Genomic DNA, 22,201 nt, shown 5'->3' with positions numbered 1-22,201 from the left:
TTATTTCTTTGCTGAGGATTCCCTTTTCCCCCATTTGTTCTAAGCACATTCGTAATTGCTCATTGAAGTATTCATATCATGGCTGCTTTGGCACCTTTGTCAGATTACTCTAATAGCTCTGTCAGGTATTGATAGGCTTCTCATTACTGCTGGGTGAGAAAAGGAGTTCTGGATCTTATCTGTTCTCCACTGACATTGTGCTGGTGACAGTGGAACTTGTAACCACTAGAGGTGATGAAAGTGCTGACTCCTCACAAGGGCCCCTATCGACACTACCCCAGTAGGGAGGGGGAGGGGGAGGAGCACCTAGTTACTGCTGGGTGGGGATGGAAGTCCAGGCTTCCCATGTGGTCTCCACTGACCCTGCCAGGAAGGGTGGTAGCTCATGACCAGCTGTCTGGGATTCCCATGTTCCTACTTGACTTTTGCTGACACCAGGCCAGTGTCTACCCCTTTGCTGCCTACCCCTTTCCTCCAGACATGCCGTATACTGTAAGTCATGTTCTTCCTTCTCTCTCCAGTGCCTTTCTTTACTCTGGGGACATTTCCTATCTCCATCTCTTTACCACCATTCAGTCCTTGACCCACATATGTCTGGCTTCACATCCAGCCCATCTACTAAAGTATTTGTTGGTAAGTGGGCATTATGGGTGGCTTATTCAATTGTAAGTTAATAAACTGGTATTGGCTGATGTTATGTTCTCTTGAGGGCTTGGTGAATGTGAACTGTTCTCCTAGACCTATTCACTTCTGGTCACTGGGAACATAGAGTTGTTGGCCCAGGGCTTGGATTTGTGTTGTTCTGATCAAAGCTCTGAGAGCTGTCAAGCAGCCTGTCTCTCTGACACATTTCTGATTGTGCTGGTCATGTGCATGAGGGTCACAAACACTGAGAGTCACTTACACTGGTCAATGAAGGAATGATGTTTGTTCTACAACAGGATTTCTTAACCTTAAGACATTAATATCTTGGGCCAAATAGCTCTTTGTTGAGGGTGGGGCTATTGTGTATTTTAGGATGTTTAGAAGTCTCCTTGCTCCCTACACACTAGAGGCCATATCAACCCCCAATGCAACTGTGACAGCCAAAAATATATCCAGACATTGTCAAATGTCCCCTGGGGAGCACACTGCCCAAAGTTGAGAATCACTGTTCACTGGTCTATAGAAGGTAGCCAGGGATAAGGAGCCTCCTTGAGGAACAGAGCTCAAAACTACACTTTGGGGTGGATGAGTGCTTCATGCCTTTATATTGGTTGGTATATAGTGTTCCCCAGAGAAACAGAACCCATAGGATGGAGATTTTTATATCTATATTTATATCATCTACATCTATATCATCTATCTATATGTAGATTTATTATTAGGAAGTGACTCATGTGATCGTGGATGCTGAGAAGTCCCAGAACCTGCCATCTGCAAGCTGGAGACCTGAAAATCTGGTAGTATAATTCAGTCCGAGTCTGCAGGCCTGAGACCCAGGGGAGATAATGGTATAAAACCCAATCTGATGGCCAGAGAAGATGAGATGAGATGGGATGTGTCAGGTAGCCTTGCTCTGAGAAATCACCGGGAGACCATTCTAGGATTAAACAATGGGTTTATTGAGAGAAAAAGGGGGAGGGGCTGGAGGAAAGAGGAAACTTCCAGACCAACTTGAGGGCCCATTGGAGCAAGGGGAGAGGGGGAAAAGGGAAAGGGAGAGGAGGGAAGGAAGGGAGAGTGGAGACTCCCAGTCACCCATGCGGTAGGAATCCCCTGCCTGTGCATCTGCAGGCACTGTCTCCACATTTTGCCAAACACACATTTCATTTAGGGTGAGCCCGCCCATCAACACATTCAGCAGGTCATTTATATCTCCCTGCTTTCCCCCAAACAGGCCAGTCAACATATCAGGCTAGGTCCCTCAACGTTTCCTATGGTAATGAGCAAAGTCCATTTTCATTTGCTATGTGAGGGGCTAGGTCCAGATTAATTTGCCTACAGTTCATTTGCATACATCAAAAGTTCAGGTGGGCATTCCAGCTGCCTCCATGATCTGACAGGATGTCTCAGCTCAAACAGTGAGGCAGGAAAAAAAGAGCAAATTCCTTCTTCCTCTGCTTTGTGATCTATGCAGGCCCTCAGCAGATTGGGTGATGCCCGCCCACACTGGGGAGGGAATCTATGAGTCCATTAATTCAAATCCCAATCTCATCTGGAAAACCTGCACAGACACATTCAGAAAGAATATTTAATCTGGACGTCCCATGACCAGTCAAGTTAACTCATAAAATTAACCATCATAGTAGGAGATGTGGTAATTTTTAAATTAGAGGGCTAACGGCCAGTGAAAAATGTCCAGAGCTACCTGGAGCTGTTCCATCACTATTAAGGGAGGGCTTGGAGAGAAGGGTTGTGGTGTAGAGTTTGGCTGTGAGGTTCATTACTTCTCTGACTTCTGCAGACCTTGTCTCATTGGCAGCTGTGCCGAACAGGATGTCCTCTGCCCAAGTCCTGCTCTCAGTCCTGGTGTTCTCACTGAGGTGCTCTGAACCACTTGGAGCACTGACTGTGCAGCAGGGCCAGCGAGGATGCTCTCCTTCCCTAGATCACAATGATAAAGGAGGCACTAAGTGATACTCCACCCGGGCCTGTGCTATTATAGCATCTTAGTGCTCAGGCTGAAACAGATCACAGGTCTGCTGAGCAAAACTTTCCTTGGCATCTTGTAAGCTGAGATTTTTGATTCCAAAGATCTTGGGTGGTTCCTAAGATTATGTGGATCTAACAAGCTCCCAAGTGATGTCAATGCTGCTGGTCCTTGAACCATACTTTGAGGAGTAAGAACTAGGCCAGAGGCCTGGAAACTATGGTCCATTGACCTAACTAGGTCCACCACTTATTTTCAAAAATAAAGTTTTATTGGAACACAGCCACATGTTCATTTACATATTGTCTATGGTGGCTTTGGTACCACAATCGCAAAGTTGAGTAGTTGAGGCAGAATATATGGTCCTGAAAGCTTGAAATGCTTATTCACTGGTCCTTATAGTAAGGATGTCTTGACCACTGCTCAAGGCTGACTTGTGTGATGTGAACAATGGAGGGTCTTCCTGGTTGCTTTTTAGGATCGACCATCCCAAGGTTGTCTTTCTTCACCCTTAGCCTGCCTTCTCTGTCCCTCTTCCTCTTGCCTCTGGCTCTTGCAGTCCTCTCAGTTAGCACCTGGGGCTTGAGGAGAGATGCAGGAAGAATTTCTGTGCCACAGTAAAACTTCCATCCTGTTCGAGGTCCTCTCGCAGTCCTGAGGAAGTGCTGTGCTTAACGCCCCACTCAGAGCCAGTCAGCTTGGTATTCTTTCAGACTTCTAGGTGGCTCACCCTCACACTTGTTCAGAAGTACCCTCTGAGACTTAAGCATACAAAGCTCATGCCTAATTGCTCTTTTTGTTTTCCAGCCAGCCAGTCAGCCAGCAGTTACTTAGAACTTCATTTTCTTAGGCATCAAATTAGGTGCTTGGATAACAGATTTATAAGATGCCTCTTCCATAGGTACAATATTAGAAGACCATTTGGATACTTTGATAGCCAAAGAGTATGGAGGATTTGGAGCTTCACTGCTGTAGACTTCTTTTAAATTATGAATTTTTATTAAATTTTACACAAACATTTTTGCATTTAATGATGTAACGTGTTTTTTCTGTTAATCTATAAATATGACAGATTACAATTATTTACCAATATTTGATAAATGAGATAATATCTTTTACTAAAAATCAGGCCATATTCATAGTGTGATATAAATAATAATTTTACTGACTTCAATTGCAATGTCACTACAAGATAAGTCTGTTGCCATTCCTGTTAACAACAAAATTTGATTTCAGGATTTTCTATATTAAGTAACATTCAAAATTTCCTGTGGTACCTCATCAACACCTTATTTTTTATCATTATTAATTTGAAAAATTATAGTAAAATACAAAACATAAATTTCACCATCTTAACCATTTTTAAGTATATAGTTCAGTTGCGTTAAGCACATTTACACTGTTGTGCAACCACCATCCATCTCCAGAATACTTTTCTTCTTGCAAAACTGAAACTTTGTACCCATTAAATAGTAACTTCCCACAGCCACAGACAACCACCATTCTACTTTCTGTCTCTATGAATTTGATTATTCTAGTTACCTCATGTAAGTGGAACCATACGGTACTTACTCATTTGTGACTGGCTTATTTCACTTAGCATAATGTCCTCAAGGTTCATCCGTGTTGTAGCCTGTGTCAGAATTTCCTTCCTTTTTTAGGCTATGTATGAGTAACATTTCATTGTATTTATAGCATGTTTTATTTATTCATTCATTGTGGCTAGACACTTTGATTCTATTTTTAGCTACTGTGAATAGTGCTTCATAAAAATTGGCACACAAATATCTGTTTGAGTGCCTGTTTTCAATTCTTTTGGGTATATACCCTGAAGTGGAATTGCTGGATCATATGGTAATTCTATTTTTAATTTTTTGAGAAATTGCCATACTGTTTTCTATAGTACCCTTTCATCAACAATATTAGGAGTCATATTTCTTCACAACCACTCCAACACTTGTTATTTTCTATTTTTTTGTTTGTTTGGTAGTAGCCATCCTAATGGGTGTGAGGTGGTATCCATTATGGTTTTGATTTGGATTTCCATAATGATTAGTAATGTTGAGCATCTTTTCATGTGCTTACTGATCACTTGTATATCTCCTTTGGAGAAATATCTATTGAAGTTCTTTGTCCATTTTTTAAAAATGAGGTTCTTTGTTTTTGTTGTTGCTAAGTTGTAGGAGTCCTTCATGTAATCTGGATATTAATGCCTTATCAGATATATGATTAACAAATGTATTCTCTCATTCCATGTGTTGCATTTTCACTCTGTTGATTGTGGTTTTTAATGTACAGCAATTTTAAGTTTTGATATTTATGTATTTTTACTTTTGTTGCCTTGCATATCTAAGAAATTTTTGCCAAATCCAGTGTCATGAAGCTTTGCTCTATGTTTTCGTCTAAGAGTTTTATAGTTTCACCTCTTATGTTTAACTCCTTCATCCATTTTTACTTTTTTAAATATGGTGTAAGGTAAGGACTCAACTTCATTCGATTGCATGTGGGTATTCAGTTTTCTTGACAACATTTGTTGAAAAGGCTGTTCTTTCCTTATTGGGACTGTTCTTTCTTTATTTTCACCTTGTTGAAAATCACTTGACGACATACTTAAGGGTTTATTTCCAGGTTCTTTATTCCATTGGACGATGTGTCTATGTCTGTCTACACCAGTACTACACTGTTTTGATTACTGTAGCTTTTTATTTTTTTAATCCTCACTTGGGGATACATTTATTGATTTTAGAGAGGGAACAGGGAGGAAGGGAGGGAGGGAGAGAAAGCAAAACATTGATGTGGGAAAGAAATATCTATTGGTTGCCTCCCGCATGTGCCCCAACCAGGGGCTGAACCCACAATCTAGGTACGTGCCCTGACGGGGAATCAAACTGATGACATTTTAGTGCATAGGATGCTCCAATCAACTGAGCCACACTAGCCAGGGTTGATTGCTGTAGCTTTGAAATAAGTTGTTTTTTTTTTTTTTTTTTTACTTTTCTTTCTTTTTTTTTAATTTTGTTTTTTTAAGTATATTTTATTGATTATGTTGTTGATTATGTTGTTACAGTAGTTCCAGTTTTTTACCCCTTTGCTCCCCTCTGCCCAGTACCCCCTTCCCTCCAGTAATCCCGCCCCCCTTAGTTCATGTCCATGGGTCGTGCATATAAGTTCTTTGGCTTCACCCTTTCCAATATTATTCTTAACATCCCCATCTATTTTGTACCAACCGATTATGCTTCTTAGTCCCTGCACCATTTCCCCATTTCTTCCCCTCCCCCTCCCAGCTGATAACCCTCCAAATGATCCCCATACCTATGATTCTGTTCCTATTCTCGTTTGCTTAGTTGGATTTCATTTTTATTTTTTAGATTCAATTATTGATAGTTGTGAGTTTGTTGTCATTTTAGTGTTCATAGTTTTGATCTTCTTTTTCTTAAGTAAATCTCTTTGACATTTCATATAATAATGGCTTGGTGATGATGAACTCCTTTAGCTTCACCTTGTCTGGGAAGCACTTCATCTACCCTTCCATTCCAAATGATACCCTTGCTGGATAGAGTAATCCTGGTTGCAGGTTGCTTTTCATCACATTGAATACTGCTTGCCAGTCCCTTCCTGCCTGCAAAGTGTCCTCTGAGAAGTCAGCTGATAGTCCTGTAGGCACCCCCCATAGGCAACTCTCCGCCTCTCTCTTGCTGCCCCCATGACTCTGTCTTTATCTTTCACCTTTGGCATCTCAGTCATGATGCATCCTGGTGTTGTCCCCTCTGGGTCCAGCTCGCCCGGACCCTGTGTGCTTCCCGAACCTATATGTCCATCTCCTTTGAAAAATTTGGGAAGTTTTCCTCATCTTTTTCAATTCTTGCTTCCTCATTCTGCACTGGTTGACTGTCTTTTTCTTCCTTATGTTCCAAATCATTGATTTGAACCTCGGTTTTCTTCCCTTCACCATTGGTTTTGTGTGGATTTTCCTTCGTTTCACTTAGCATAGCCTTCACTTCTTATCTTATGCGTTTGCCATACACAAGCATATCTGTCAAGCCTGTGAGCATTTTTATCACCAGTGTTTTGAATTCTGCATCTGTTAGGTTGACTATCTCCTCATCTGTTAGGTTGGCTGTCTCCTCATCTGTTAGGTTGGCTATCTCCTCGTCGCTTAGTTCTCCCACTGGAACCTTGATCCGTTTCCCCTTTTGGGCCGAACTTCTCTATCTCCTCATTCTGACAGGCTCCTGTGTTTGTTTGCCTCCATGTCCCAGGTAGAGCTGTCACTCCTCTTATGTTGGAAGGGGTGGAGCCTTAGGGATTGGTCAGTACAGTGTGACTTGTTTCACCATGTTGTGGGGGAGGGGTCCGAGAGGGAACAATGCTGCCTGCCCTGGACTCACCCCTTTCCAGGCACCTCTCCCACTTTTGCACTGGACTAGCTCCCCTCTAGCTGCTGCCCTGGCCGTCGTGCCCAGAGTGGGTGGGTCTGTGGAAGCTCTAGGACCATGGGTTCCTTTAAACAAGCGGACTCTGCTGAGACTGGCAGTTTCTGCCTCCACCTCAACCCCCACTGATCTGCACAGTCAGAAGCAATGAGGCTTGATTTTCCCTGGTGCTGGCACCATGAGCTTCGAGGTCCAGTGAGGGGCTGTGAGTGCTCCCCAGGTGTCTCTCCTGACTTTTAAAAATGTTTGGCTGCGCTTTCTGCCAGCCTGCCACTGCTGCCGCTGCTGCTGCCGCTGCTGCTGCCTCTGCTGCCACCATCACACCACGTCCTCTCTGTCCCAGCTCCACCCCTCCTACCTGTCTGGATGAGTATTTCTTCTTTATATCTTTGTTTGCTGGACTTCCATGCAGTTTGATTTTCTGGAACTTCTGGTTGTTTCTAGTTTTGAGGTAGTTGTATTCCTTCTTAGTTGTGGAGGGAGATACAGCGTGTCTGTCTATGCCTCCATCTTGGCCAGAAGTCCTGAAATAAGTTTTGATATCAGTAACTGTGACACTTTTAACTTAGTTCCTTTTCTATATTATTTTGGCTATTTGGGATTCCTGAAGATTCCATATGAATTCTAGAATGGATTTTCTATTTCTGCAAAAGAAGTCATTCGGATTTGAGGACTGCCATAGGACTTTTAAATTCTCTCTTAAAGAAAACATTTGCCAGACAGGTAAGGAGAAGTGGGCATTCTAGGCAAAAGGAAGAGCATGATCAAATGCATGAAAGATAAAGGAGCTTGGTTTATTTGGGGAAACTAAAAATAATCTGATATTGTTGGAGCATTAGGCATGCTCGTATCTCTTTGTATAGGTGTGTGAGTGTAGACTCATGTAGGAGATGAATTAGGAACTGAGGTAGGGATCAGATTTTTTGGAAGTGGACGTGTGTTGTATTAAGAAGTTTAATAGATTAATTGAAGGGTTAGGCTGTGGAGTAGAGTGATCAGATTTGTGCTTCATAAATATTTCCCTGTTGATGACAGGGTGTGCTAGATTGAACAAGAAGTAGGTGTTAACAGAAAGACTAGGGAGGAGACTGTTACAAAACTCTTAGAAATAAAATTATGAGAATTGCTCTACGATAGAATTAGTGGGGATAGATAGGAGGAAATGGATCTGAAATGGCCTTGTCCCACTACGTACACAAACATGTTCCAATGGCTTCACTCCCTTCTTGTGTCCTACAGTCCTCAGACCTGCAGAAAAGTCTGAACTCAGGGCATGATTCCAACTATTCACTCAAATGGTTGTTGAAGGAAACCCTGTGTTCTTGCACAGAGTAGCCATCTCAGGGCTGCCAAGCTCCCATTCCTTATCCTGCCACTCTCAGGGCCCCTGGCTGCTCTAAGGACCTTGTGGTTGTTGCTCTCTTACCTACAAGTTGGCTTGTCTTTCCTTTTGGTCTCTCCTAGCACACTGGAATCTGCCAGAGTGAGAGCTGGCTTTTCTGTTGTGACCTATTCCACCTATCTATGGAATTGCAGCTCTCAGGCCCCTAAGTGAGGCCCTTGTAACTGATGTTGGTGATCCACCCGAGAACCTGTTTCTTCCACAAGGATTGGAGCCTTCTGCTTCTCCAGCTTTCTCCATCCTCACATCCTGTGACTCAGTTCCCTGACCTCAGCTCAGAGCATCATTGAATAAATGTCATTAAGAGTCTTTCCTGATGTGGCTCAGTTGGTTGGGTGACTTCCTGCCAAGCCAAAGGTCGCCAGTTTGACTCAATCAATGTTTCTCTCTCTCTCTTTCTCTTCCCTTCCACTCTCTCTAAAAAACAAATCTTAAAAAAAAGAAGATTCTTTCCCCTTCTATCCTTTAAGTGTTCTATGAGGGCTTCTCTGAGTGAAGCGAATAATGATTATGCCGCAGCTGGGAAGTAATGGGCTCCTGCCGCCAGACTCCGGGCCCCTGACACTGAGGTCCCAAGTGCCTACTCTGAGCCCTGGTGGGCAGGCTCCGCTGATGAACAGTCTGTGGCCCATCACAGTCTCAGGTGGAATCATGAAGCTGTGGGCAGGGAGCAGGCTCAAGCTCCCCAGTTCTTGGGGACATTTTAGAATGGGAACTACTTCAGCAGGTCTGGAGTAGCCAGCTCACACCCATTGCCAAGGACACTCATTTGGCGACCTGTGGGATGAGGCAAACTGATGAAAGTCCACAGGTGCCGTCAGTGCAGGGGAAGCAGAGCCAGGCAGACAGCCAGCTGGGCTTGGGGTTACAATGCAGTGATTAAAGTGAAGGTGGGCTGTGCTTCTAAGGCAAATGGGGAGAATACAATAAAAGTACCAGAAAAGGTGAGGTCCAAGTGCTAAAATGGGAAGTTGGGAGGACACGGGGAAAAGAAAGGAAAGAGGCCAAGAAAGACATATGCAAGGGGGTGTTCCTTCATTGAAAGCCAAGAAGCTTGCTAGAGCACAGAAGACAAGACTTCAGATCCCTGGCTGGAGAGGCTAGTTGGTATTTAGCAGACTGGCTCTTTGTTTTGAGCCTAGGCCTTGTGTTTGGAACAGAGCCTCAGAAAAGCGGAATGTGCTCTCATCATTCACTTTGTGTTCCCAAACAGAAGAGAAGGAGGGGCCACGTTGACCCAGTGGAAGCATCTCCAGGAGGTGCCTCTGGATGCCACGTGGAGGCTGCCCTTCCACCCAGCACAGAGCCTCTGACTGCCCAGCGTGTGGACATGGCTTTACTTAGCAATATCCTAGCGGCCTATTCCTTTGTCTCAGGTAGGTTGTCGGGTCTCTGCTCAGCCAGGGCTGAGAACCAAGGCTGGGGCCGGGACATGTTCCAGAGAGAAATGCTATGCAGTCAGAGCAGAGGAGCTCTGCTGTGCTGAGTTTTGAGATTCAAGGTCTTCTGGTTTTGAGAGTTAAGCATGGCATTCTCTAATTTGGCAGCTGGGGGTGGTGTGAGGAGGCATTGCTAAGAGTTTTATCTTACTGAAAATGTTTGGTTTCCTTTTGGGCTTAAAAGAGTAAATGAAGTAGCCTGGGGCTGTTGTCTACTGTCATTATGCATTTAACTGCTGTGAGAGACCTGGATGGAGTGTCCTCAGCCTGGCTATTTCTGTGCAGTGATTCTCAACCCTATTCTGTGTGTGTGTGTGTGTGTGTGTGTATGAGAGAGAGACACCTGTGTTGGGAACTGTGTGCTCTGGGAGGTGTTTGATAACCTCTGGGAGACATGGAGACAGAAGGTATGTGAGTTTAGGAGGGTCTGTTCTTTGCTCCATCCTTGGGTCAAAGTTGTACTCTTTTAGGATGATGGCTGACTTTCTCCTCAAAACCATTGCTTGAGAACAGATGCTCTTCACATAAGAGAAGCCATCTAAAAATACACCTGAATCAAGCTGAAATTTAAGAAAAATATATACATATGCTTCCTGGTTGGAATAACCAAACTGATTTTATACTGCTTGAATGAGTTTTTAATTTTTTTGGTAGTTTGTTTTTAGTTTGTTTTGTTTCACCTGATGTCTTTGGATTTTGTAAAAAAAAGAAGGGACTGAAGTTCTGACTAGATATCCTTTGGGCAAGGGTTGGTTTTGCTTTCTAGTTCTCTGGCCAGGGTTATATGGTGAATTAAGAGTTCTGGTGCAAAACCTGACATTTCTATTTACAATGGAAAATCTGAGCCAGGGTTGAGGATAAAGGAGGCCCATGTCTTCTCTTCATGAGATGATCTTGGATGACGTGCAATCTGATTTTAGAAAGGAAGACTTCTCAGGGCATACGGGGCTGTCTCCTTTGTATTTGGCAGGATGCAACAGGTAGTGTGCATGTGCCTCAAGTCTAGGCTTCTTCTTTCTTGGGTCAGCAAAGGCCCCAGGTCCTTAGTCAACTCTCACCTCCCTGAGGAAGCCCAGTGCCTGGGATCTCCTTCTCCTGATACCCACACATCAAAGGAATCTCAGCTTTGCTTTCTTTGAGGTTGTTCTTGGGAAGAAGGACACTGGAGCTGGAAAAGAGGTTTTGAAACTCTGGTATCATGTGTTCAGAAGCAATTGAATGATGTTCCCTCAAGTCTGTAGTGAATACACCCCAAAAAGGAAGTGAGTGCCAGAGAGGGTCTGGAGTTTTTAAGGCCTCAAAGGAAACTTGCAAATCAGCTGTTGCAAGAAAATATCTATGGCAAGAGCAAACAGGGTACTGGACTTTGGAACTCTAGTCAGCACAGGAAGTACCTGGCAGTTTTCCATTTTGGCCAGCATGACCTTGAGTTATGACCATCGAGCGTGGTAACTCATTGAATGGACTGATGTTGACTGGGTGTCTTGTGATCTAGTTAAGGCTGCATGGTGCATGGCTCTGTTTTTCTCTCTCCAACTTTTCTCCTTCCCACCCCATATTCTGGAATTAAATATTGCCTGGGACACAGGAAGACAATGCTTCTTTTAAGTAAGTATAGGCTAAGATAAAAAGAATGTAAGGAAATGGAAAGCTGAGTGGCAAAAATGTGTTCGATCCAATTGTTAGACTTGATGGCTGAAAATTGATTCTGAGTGCAGTGGAGAACAACTGCCTGACTATAAAGGAAATGAATAAAGAAACTATAAAATATGAAGGCAAATATAAAATATACAAATACTTGTTGTTTTAAAAGAAGAAAATAGAATAATGGATCAGAAGCAATGAGACAATTTGATAGAGGAAAATTGTAGAAAATTTCCTAATCTTACAGCTCTCTCATGTTCTCATTCTGCTGTGTCTGGTTTTCAACTACAGGGAGCCCCTGACCCTTCCCAGCATATCAGTTGCCTCTTATCTTGTCCCATGTGCCCCAATTATTTCAGCAACACATGTCTAATACACATAACTCTCTTATTCCTTTGTCCAGCTTCTGATTAAATCAAGCAAATACAAACTCTAAAAGAATCTTACTTTCTTTACTTTCTCCCCCTGCACACAAATAACCAAAGGCTGCTACAACTTTGCAGATTGAAGTCATTAGAAATTCATGCTATTCAACCTCAGCTGAGCCATTCAAATAGGGCTCAGTCTCTATTTGCTTTTGGCTACATCCTGTTCCCCTTCTTCACAATAGTCAGTTCTAGCCATGAGTATTCCAATCATTTTAAATATTTTTTAAGATATGATCAAAACATACCTTAAAATTAAATGGGAAATGCAAACTAAGAAAAAAAAAAGTAGCATTGATGAAGGGTTAAAGTTTATAACACATAAAGAGCCCTTACAAATCAATAAAAGGTAAGTAGACCAAAAAGAAAAGTGGACAAAGAATAAGAATCAGCAGTTTGCCATAGAAAAAATACAAATTGCTGATAAAACAGAAACAGCTGAAATTCTAGGAATTATACAAATGTAAAATGAAAACATCAATGAGGTTAACATTTTATTCTCAAAATTCTCAAAGATTTGTGTGATTAAGTACTTAACTTCAGTTTGCGGGAAAATATAGGGAGATGAGTACTCGCTTGTAGTGTTGATGGGATTGTAAATTGCTACAGTCTCTCTAGAGAATGATTTAGGAGCATCTGTCAAAAACCTTAAAAATACATATACCACACAGCAAGCAATTCCATATCTAGGAGTTTATCTTAAGGAAATACATAATTAGGGATATGGGCAAAAATTGTACTGAGAACAATTGATCTCAGAACTGTTTATAACAGTAAAAACAAATCAGAAAAATGGGTGACTATTAATTGAAGTAGAAAGATGGTTATGATATGCTGTTAAGTGAATAAGGCCTGTTACCATTCAGCATTTGCAGTATAATATTATTTATATGTGTGTACTTATATGCATATGTGACCACATTTTACTGTAAATTATACCTGGATGCTGGGGTTGTATGAGTATCTGTATTTTTAAATTTTCTTTTTTTAAGATATATTTTAAGTATTCCATATTTCATTGATACTACTTTTATAGTAAGTAACATTATTTTATTGGCATTTAAAAATTTGAAATCTATCATACTTATATTTTAAAAATTATTACTATATTACTCTTTTCTGATTTTCAAGATGTGTATCTAAATGCCTTTAACATTACCACCTGTATGTGCCATAAACATTTCAAAATTAACATAGCCTAGAATGGAACATTGTTCTTCTCTTTAAACATGCTCCTTCTTTTGTGTACCATCTAGGGTATCACCTACATCAGAAATATAAATTTTAACCTTTGACACATCTTCTTCACTACCCATATCCAATTGCTTAGGGTTGGGCCATTTTGCCTCTCAGTGTTCCTCAGATGTGTCTCCTCTACTTTATTCCCCCCACCACTGAGATGGTTCAAGCCCTATCACATATTTTTTGGCCTTACCGTAATGGCATTTTCTATGGTACTCACCTTCAATCTTGTTTCATAGACAGTATTTTGTAGCAAAGTGATCTTTCCAAAATGTAGTTGTGAAGATCCAATTATTTTTATTTCTTAGAATCCTTTAGTGGATACTATCTCTGGCATAAAATCCAAAAACTTTTGTATGATTTCACAGTTAAAATGATTTTCAGCTGCAAATAATAGAAAACCTCGACTTGGTGGCCTAAACACACAGGAGTTACCTTAACCACAAAACAAGAAGCCTGGAAGTAGGTGCTTGCTAGCATTAGTCCATGGGCTTAAAAATGTAGGGGCCAACATCTTTGTGATTCTCGTGGCCTTTCTTTTATGCTTGTCATCTCATGGCTGCAAAGTGGCTGCTATTGTTCTTATCTTTATTCAAGATTTTTTTTAAAGGCAGTAAAAGGAAGAATATTCCAGTAGATCTACTCTTATATTTCATTGGCCAGAACTGTGTTACATGGCTATTTCTAGCTGCAGGGGAGGCAGGAAAAATGGGAATTTTAGTATTTTTAACCTCCAAACCAGTGGTTCATAACCAGGAGTGATTTTTCGATACAGGGGGATTTTCAGGGAATGTCTGGAGACATTGTTGTTTGTCATAACTAGAGCAGGGATGGGTGGCTGCTACTGATATCTAGCAGGTAGAAAAACATTATACAATGCACAGGACAACACCCCACAACAAAGAATTAACTGGTTCCAGATATCAGTGGTGCCAAAGTTGAACATGCTGTAGAGTAGAGGCAAGCAAGGGAGAAGGGACTTGGAGATGGTTTGAGGTACTCCAATCTGCAATTTCTTATGTGCCTTCCCAGAGCTTTTAGTGCCTGCCCTTGACATTTCCATGCCCTTAATTATTTATGTCACTCTAGTCTTTTTAAACCGCTTGTGAGACCTTTTCTCACTTCTCTGGTTTTTTACAGTTATTTTCTTTTCCAATAATCCTTCCCTCCAGGTCTGGACTGGCTAACTTACTCCCAGTTTTTAGAACTCTCAGTGCCATCTTCTCCCTTCAGTCACTACCCTGGCTTAGGTGTTCATCTATGTTCTCCCCACAAATGTTTTGTTTCCCTCTGTCTTAACACTTGGGTTGTAGGAGTTAGCATTTCTTGTTTTAACTATTTCCAAGCAATCCCCTGGGATCATAAAATACCAATTCATAATGAGAGTGATAATCTCATTAATAACAACCCCCAAAATAACTTTAATAGACTTGTTAGAAAGATTAAATGGAATCTTTTTAATTTAATGTTTTGAATTGATAATACATTCTCTAGGCTCACTTTTTTTCCCATTTATTTATTGTTGTTCTATTACAGTTGTCCCATTTTTTCTGCCATTGCTCATCCCTGTCCTGCCCACCTCCCCCATCTCCCACAGTTACTCCCCACCCTGTTGTCCATGTCCATGGGTCATTTATACTAGTTCCTTGACTAGTCCCTTCCCCTTCTTTCCCCCTTTTCCCCCCACCACCCTCTGGTCACTTGTCAGCCTATTCCTTGTTTCCATACCTCTGGTTCTATTTTCCTCATTTGTTTGTTTTGTTCATTAGGTTCCTGTATTAGGTGAGGTCATATGGTATTTTTCTTTTGCCACCTGGCTTATTTCACTAAGCATAATACTCTCCAGTTCTATCCATGTTGTTGCAAAAGGTAGGAGTTTCTTCTTTCTTTCTGCTGCATAGTATTCCATCATGTAAATGTACCACAGTTTTTTGATCCACTCATCCACTGATGGGCACTTAGGCTATTTCCAGCACTCGGCTATTGTAAAAAGCACTGCTATGAACATAGGGATGCACAGGTTCTCCTGAACTGGTGTTTCAGGATTCTTCAGGTATAAGCTAGCAGTGGAATCACTGGATCAAAAGGCAGTTCCATTTTTAGTTTTTTGAGGTAATTCCATACTGTTTTCCACAGTGACTGTGCCAGTCTGCATTCCCACCAACAGTGCATTAGAGTTCTCTTTTCTCCACATCCTCGCCAACACGTGTTGTTTTTTGATTTGTTAATGCTGGCCATTCTGACTGGTGTGAGGTGGTATCCCATTGTGGTTTTAATTTGCATCTATCTGATAGCTAGTAATGTTGAGCATCCTTTCATATGCCTATGGGCCCTCTGTATATTCTCCTTGGAGAAGTGTCTGTTCAGGTCCTTTGCCCATTTTTTAATTGGATTGTCTGGCCTTTATTGTGTTGAGGTATGCTCCCTCTATTCCCAGTTTTCTGAGTGTTTTTATCATAAATCGTTGCTGAACTTTATCAAATGCTTTTTCAGCATCTATTGATACAATCATATAATTTTTGTCTTTCATTTTGTTTATGTGGTATATTACATTTATTGATTTGCTAATATTATACCACCCTTGTATCCCTGGGATGAATCCCACTTGATCGTGGTATATGATCTCTTCAGTGTATTGCTGGATCCAGTTTGCCAATATTTTGTTGAGGATTTTAGCATCTGTGTTCATCAGCAATATTGGCCTGTAGTTTTCTTTCTTTCTTGTGTCTTGATCTGGTTTTGGAATAAGGGTAATACTGACCTCACAGAAAGAGTTTGGGAATCTTCCCTCTTCTTGGATTTTTTGAAATAGTTTGAGAAAGATAGGAGTTAGTTCTTCCCTCAATGTTTTGTAAAATTTATCTGTGAAGATGGTCCAGGGCTTTTGTGTGCCGGGAGTGTTTTTATCACTGCTTTTATTTCACTAGTTGTTGTCAATGTATTCAGGTTTTCTGCTTCTTCTTGATTCAGTTTTGGAAGATTATATGTTTCCAGGAATTTTTCCATTTCCCCTAAGTTGTCAAATTTCTTGTCATATAGTTGTTCGTCCCAGGCTCACTCTTCCGTTTCCTTTATATTTTTCCTTAAAAGTCACTTTTTTGGCAAGCTCTACTCTTGTCACTCTGTCTACCTCCTCCCCTCCAGCAAACATTCAGCACTTCATACCCACTTTACCCATTATCTCCTTATTACCACCTAACATACTACCTATTTTATTTATTTATCTTGGTTATTATCTATCTCCTCTGTTAGAGTGTAAGTTCCCAGGAGCACAGAGATTTTTCTTTCTTTTGTTGACTGCTGTATTCTCATATCTAGAAGAGTGCCTGGCACTTATTACATGCTCATCACATCAGTACATGAACATGGGTCAATGATCAAACAATGTAAACAGTGTGAAATCTTTCCCTAGAATTGCCCCCTCCATCCAGTTCCCAAGTTTCACTCATCTCCAAGTTTCTCTGCTTCCTTCCAGAGTTCTTTCTGCAGAGGTCAGAAAATATGAACATATAATCTCATTCTCTTCCCTTTTATGCACAGGTAGCATAGCAGACATACCATTGTGCACTTTGCTTTTTTCACTGAACAATGTATTGTGAAGATATGTCATATCAGTGTATAGAGGTCTTCCACATTCATTTAGGCAACTATATAATGTTCCATTGTATATATGAACCATAGTTTAACCAGTCTGTTATTGATAGCTGGTGGGAATAATTCAGATCTTTTCAAACAGGGCAACAGAGTTTTTGGCAATAAATAACTGTTGCATATATACACATTCAAGTACTTCTGAAGACTTTTCCAAAAATGGAATTGCTGGATCAAGTTGTATGTAAATTAAGATAAATATTACCAAGCTGCAATTTAAAGCATTTTATCAGTTTACTCTTTATAAGAAGTATGAGAAGGTTCAGCAACAGTATTTTCAAACTTTTGGATTTTTTGAACATCTAATAGATGGAAAATAACATCCAAATGTCATTTAATTTCTGTGTTTCTAGGTCATGGGTCAGCAAACGTTTTCTATCAGGGGTCAGATAGTAAATATTTTCAGCTTTGCAGGCCATCCAGTCTCTGTACTAACTTTTCAGCTCTGCAGTGTAGCTTGAGGATGACACAGACAAATCATAAGCAAATGTGCATGACTCTGTGCCAACAATAAAACAGTAGCTGGCCAGGTTTGACTTGTGAGTCATGGTGTGCCAATCCCTGCTGTAGGTGAGCACCTTTTCATATGTTTAAGTACCATTTGTATCTATTATTCTGTGAACTATTCATATCTTTTATTTATTTTATTTATTGGTTGTTGGTCTTTTTCTTTATGCTCTTTCTAGGTGTTTTTTATATATTAGTCTTTTGTCTCTGTTACACATTTCAAATATTTTTCCTATTTGTCCATTGTCTTTTGATTTTGCTTACAGTAATTTTTTTCAATGCAGAAGTTTTTGGGGACAATTTATTTTTTTAAGTAACCAATATACTTTGCAAGTACAACACTGTGTACTTTGTAGCAGTTAGCCAGAAAATGAATCACTTTTTCTATGAGCCTATCATAAATGATCTCTCATCAGCAAGGGATTCTAACCAACCGTAACTCAATTGATAGTCACAAATTTGAGTATTTTAGAAAGTACTGTTGTTTCTGTTTTTGTTATTCCATTTATACTGGAAATCTTGTGAGGGCTGAGAACCTTTCTGTCCCCAGCCCCTAAGGCAATGTAGACTCACAGTAAATTTTTCTGGAATAAATAAAGTAACTATTTATTGATCTATAAAATTTGAAAAAAAAAATTAACAGTTGGACTATCCTCTCCTGGAGGGAGTTTGGTTAAAGTGGTACTTTCATACACAACCGATGGCAAGATAAATTAAGGTACCGCTTTTGAAAAGTCACCTGGCAATATATATCCAGAGGCATAAAAATATGTATCCCCTATGACACAGAGATTCCTTTTCTGAGAATCATTATAAGGCAGTAAATAAAAGAAATAAACAAATAAATTGGAAGTAGTGTTAAGCACAAAAATATTTCTTCCGTTATTATTTTTAATTTAAAAAAGTAACAACCTAAATATCCTAAGGTAGAAAACCCTTTTTGTAACTTGTAGTGCATTCCCTGGATAGAATGCTATGTAGCTATTTTTAGGCCTGATTGAGGGGAAGATGATGGACAGAAAGATGCATGAAATGTGTATCCTTGAGGAGAGGGATGAATAGATAGAGCACAGAAGATTTTTAGGGCAGTGAAAACACTGTATGACACTGTCATGGTTGATGCATGTCACTATACATTTCTCCAAACCCATAGAATGTACAACACCAAAAGTAAACCTTAGTGTATACTATGAACATTGAGCGATTATGATGTGTCACTTTAGGTTCATCAGTTACAATAAATGTACCAGTCTGGCAGGGGATGTTGATAATGGGAGAGGCTATGCATGTGTGGGGCTGGGAATATATGGGAAATCTCTTCACCTTCTTAATTTTTCTGTGAACGTAAAACTGCTATAAAAATACTCTTAAAAACAGACAAAAGCATATATCCAGATAAAAATATATACAATTGTATATATATGTGTATGTGTGTGTATATATATATAATACACTCTGACTATAAGTAAATATGAATAAATATGTATTTATATGAGAGAAAATAGAAAAAAAGAAAATTTACTTCACTACATATTTAGTTTGTGGGATTATGGTGATTTTATAAATGTTTTCCATTCTCTACTTTTAATGTTGTACTATTATATATATAATATATATGCATACACAGATGTACACATACATATATCTATATACATATTTATTCACATATAATGAATTGATCAATTGAACTTCAAAATTGTGTATCATTCATGATTTAATTTAATAATTAAAGAGACACACACCATAAGCAAGGCACTGTGCTGGATGCCGTGGAAATCTGAAGTAACTCATGGATGTTGCCTTCAAATTTCTTACTGTCTATGTGGGGGAAATAATGGTTACATAACTATTATAATACAGCTACATAAAGCGCTGCCTAGTTTAGAGAGGCTAATTAATCACACTCTTCCGCCCTTTCAGACTTAAAGGAGCCAGAAAAAGGACAGAATACAGTATGAACTTCTGCAACAGTTAAGCCAGTTCAGAGAATCGGTCAGGGCTTCTACCTAGCTTCCCTTGAGTACTAGAGCTCAAGGGTTGTCCCACTGCAGGTGAAGAAAAGTGGGTGCGATGGGTTAGGACAATGGCAGGGCAATGGATGGCCTCTTCTGGGGTCCTTATTATGGGGGTGGGGGTGGGGGTGGGGAATAAGGGAAGAAAGGGGAGGATAGAAGAGGTGAAAGTAAAGGAACATACACCAGAGCCCGCCTGGTGGGGACGGTGATTCTCCAGTACACCTTCTTCCTGAGAAAGAACAAGTCAGGGATAGAAGGAAAGAAGGAAGGAAGGAAGGAAGCAAGCAAGCAAGTAAGCCTCCCTGGCATTTCAGAGAGGGTGGAAGTGTTAGTGGGAGTCTTCACTTTTCTATGGGGAGGGGCAGAATCCCCTAAAGAGACATCCTGCATTCCCTTAAAAATTTAGAGAAAGGATTATGCTGAATAGTCCCTGATTCCACACAAATCTCAATTATTGTCTTTAAGGACTATTTTTAACACTTCTTCTTTTCCACTGAAGGAATTACAAGCTTTGGGGCCAACAAGGAAGTTTCAGGTCGGGGAAAAGATTTCACTTGTAGGGAGACCAGCGATCTGGCCTGGACTGGTGTTGCTCTCTGTCCTGTAGACCCTGCAGGGAATAATCTGACCTCCAAAGGTGCAAATGAAGTTAGCCCCAGGACCTCCACATACAGCCTCTTCCTGCCCAGGAAAGCAATCACCCTGCAGGAAGCAAGATATAGCAATACATTTATTTTTATTTATTGAGGGAAAACAACTGACAATAGCCCTCCCCACTCTGCTTCCTGGGCAGTTAACCGCTGTCTGGATCTGCTCAAGACCAGGGTAGATCACTGGCCAAGAGGAAGTGACCTAGAATGAGGGGATAAAAAACAACCACGAGAGAGCTACAGTTTTGATTTTTGCAGAAAAATGCTGAAGAGGAACAACATAATTTATATCAGCTCCATAAATCAACCCTGAGTCACCACTCAGAAGCCAGGGAAGTCCAATAAACTCCTTTGCCCTCTCTGGTTGCTTTTACTAGGCTTCTCTCAGAATCTATGTCTGAGATTGCTGTAGGCAAAAGAGGTTGTTTTCTGATCAGGTAGCAGGACAGGATAGACTAGTTAAACTAGAGGGACAACAATGATTTCCAAGGTTCAGTTCTGTAACCACCTTCAAAGTTAACCTGAAGTGAGGACAGGGTATGAAAGAGACAGAGACAGACACTCTGAGGGACAAGAGGATGGATTGAGAAAAGGAAGAAAGGAAGTAGAAACTGAAAGGGAGGAGAACAGGTAGGCTAAATAGATGGATGGACGGGGGATTAGATAGATGATAGGTAGATAAAGAGAAAAGGAAAGAAAGAGTGAAAAAAAGAGAAAGAGGGAGAGAAAGGAAAGAAAGAAAGAAAGGAAGAGGAAGAAAGAAAAGCAGGAGGAAAGGAAGGAAGAAAGGAGGGAAGGAAGGAAGGGAGGGAAAGGAAGAAAAAAAGGAGGAAGGGAAGAAAGAAAACAGAATGAGCTATCATTTATGTAATGGGTCTGGGATAATCCCTTTAAACTGTAGTACCTGAGATGAGATAATCCCATTTTTGCAGTACCTTTAATTTTTACCACAATTTAGCAGAGTAGGTAGGTAATGTTATCTTTGTTTAAAACATGAGGAAGAGATGAGGCTTCAAATGCAGGTGTGCCTGAAGGGTTTCCACTCTGGTAAAGCATTGGTTTGCAAATCTTTTCTAGAGAGCCCTCTCAGATCTCCCTATCTCAACTTTGCTTTTCTACTCACCTTTGTGTTTCCAGAGAGCCCTCTTCCTTTAGTACTCAGCTTCCCTTCTGGAATGTTAAGCTCCTTGAGCAAGAGATCTCTCAATTCTCCCAGTGTTTGCTGGATATCAACTGGACAGAGTCATTTTCAGCCTCCTTCACTGTATTCATTTATTTGTCCTTATTGACATCTAATTTACATATAATGTATAGATCTACAGTGAAGACCTGTTGATTTTATACATTTATATATCGCAATATGAATATCATTATCACATTAGCTAAAACCTCTATCATGTCACATAATTATTATCACTGTTCTGTGGTGAGAACAATTAAGATCTACTTTCTTAGCAACTTTGAAGTCTATTACAATATTGTTGTCTATTATCACTATGGTGTGCATTATCTCTCCAGGACTTATTTATCTACTAGTTCCAAATGTGTACCCTTAAGTCCCCTGGCCCCAGCCCCTGGTAATCAACAGTCTACTCTGTTTTTATGAGTTCAATATTTTTAGGTTTCACATATTAGTGATATGATACAGTATTTGTATTTGCTAATTTATCTCAATTCAAGATAATGCTCCAAAATCCATCCATGTTTTCACAAATGGCAGGACTTTTTTTTTTTTTTATGGCTGAATTTTCATGTGTGTGTGTGTGTGTGTGTGTGTGTGTTTCACATTTACTTTATTCATTCATCTGTTGATGAGTACTTAGGTTGTTTCCATGTGTTGGTTATTGTAATGCTGCCATGAATATGGGAATACAGGTATCTCTTTGAGGCAGTGATTTCATCTCCTTCTTTGTCCTTAATCATCTTGTTACAGAAACAGGGGTGTTCCAAAAAAAACCCCAGAGTTTGCAGCTGGGGGATGGGGAGAAGGAAGCAGCTTTTCAGAATGCCTCCGCATGCCTGAGGCCAGTGGCTAGTGTCTTTTTTTATGCAAAATGGCTTTAATGCATCCAAAGCCTCAGGTAGATGGGAGGAGTCTTGAACCGGGGGACGGTATGGAAAGCACACAGAGCCTACGTAAGGGTCTGTGAATGGTCAGAAC

At 40.5% G+C, this 22,201-nt stretch overlaps 1 protein-coding gene across 4 annotated transcripts in view; it reads left to right on the top strand.

Moving 5' to 3' along the window:
* The window catches only part of EVA1A (eva-1 homolog A, regulator of programmed cell death), a 68,521-nt gene that overhangs the window by 32,367 nt on the left and 13,953 nt on the right, over nucleotides 1–22,201 (top strand). For all 4 annotated transcript variants that reach the window (XM_090280302.1, XM_090280299.1, XM_090280301.1 and 1 more), the window contains one exon: nucleotides 9,681–9,843. In XM_090280302.1, coding sequence (XP_090136428.1) covers nucleotides 9,798–9,843 — 46 coding nt within the window. In that variant the 5' untranslated portion in view covers nucleotides 9,681–9,797. The remainder of the gene's footprint in view (nucleotides 1–9,680; nucleotides 9,844–22,201) is intronic.

Source organism: Furipterus horrens, unplaced genomic scaffold, assembly GCF_987537825.1.
Source record: "Furipterus horrens unplaced genomic scaffold, mFurHor1.1.pri manual_scaffold_6, whole genome shotgun sequence".
NCBI lineage: Eukaryota > Metazoa > Chordata > Mammalia > Chiroptera > Furipteridae > Furipterus > Furipterus horrens.
This window is presented reverse-complemented; position numbering and strand designations above follow the sequence as displayed.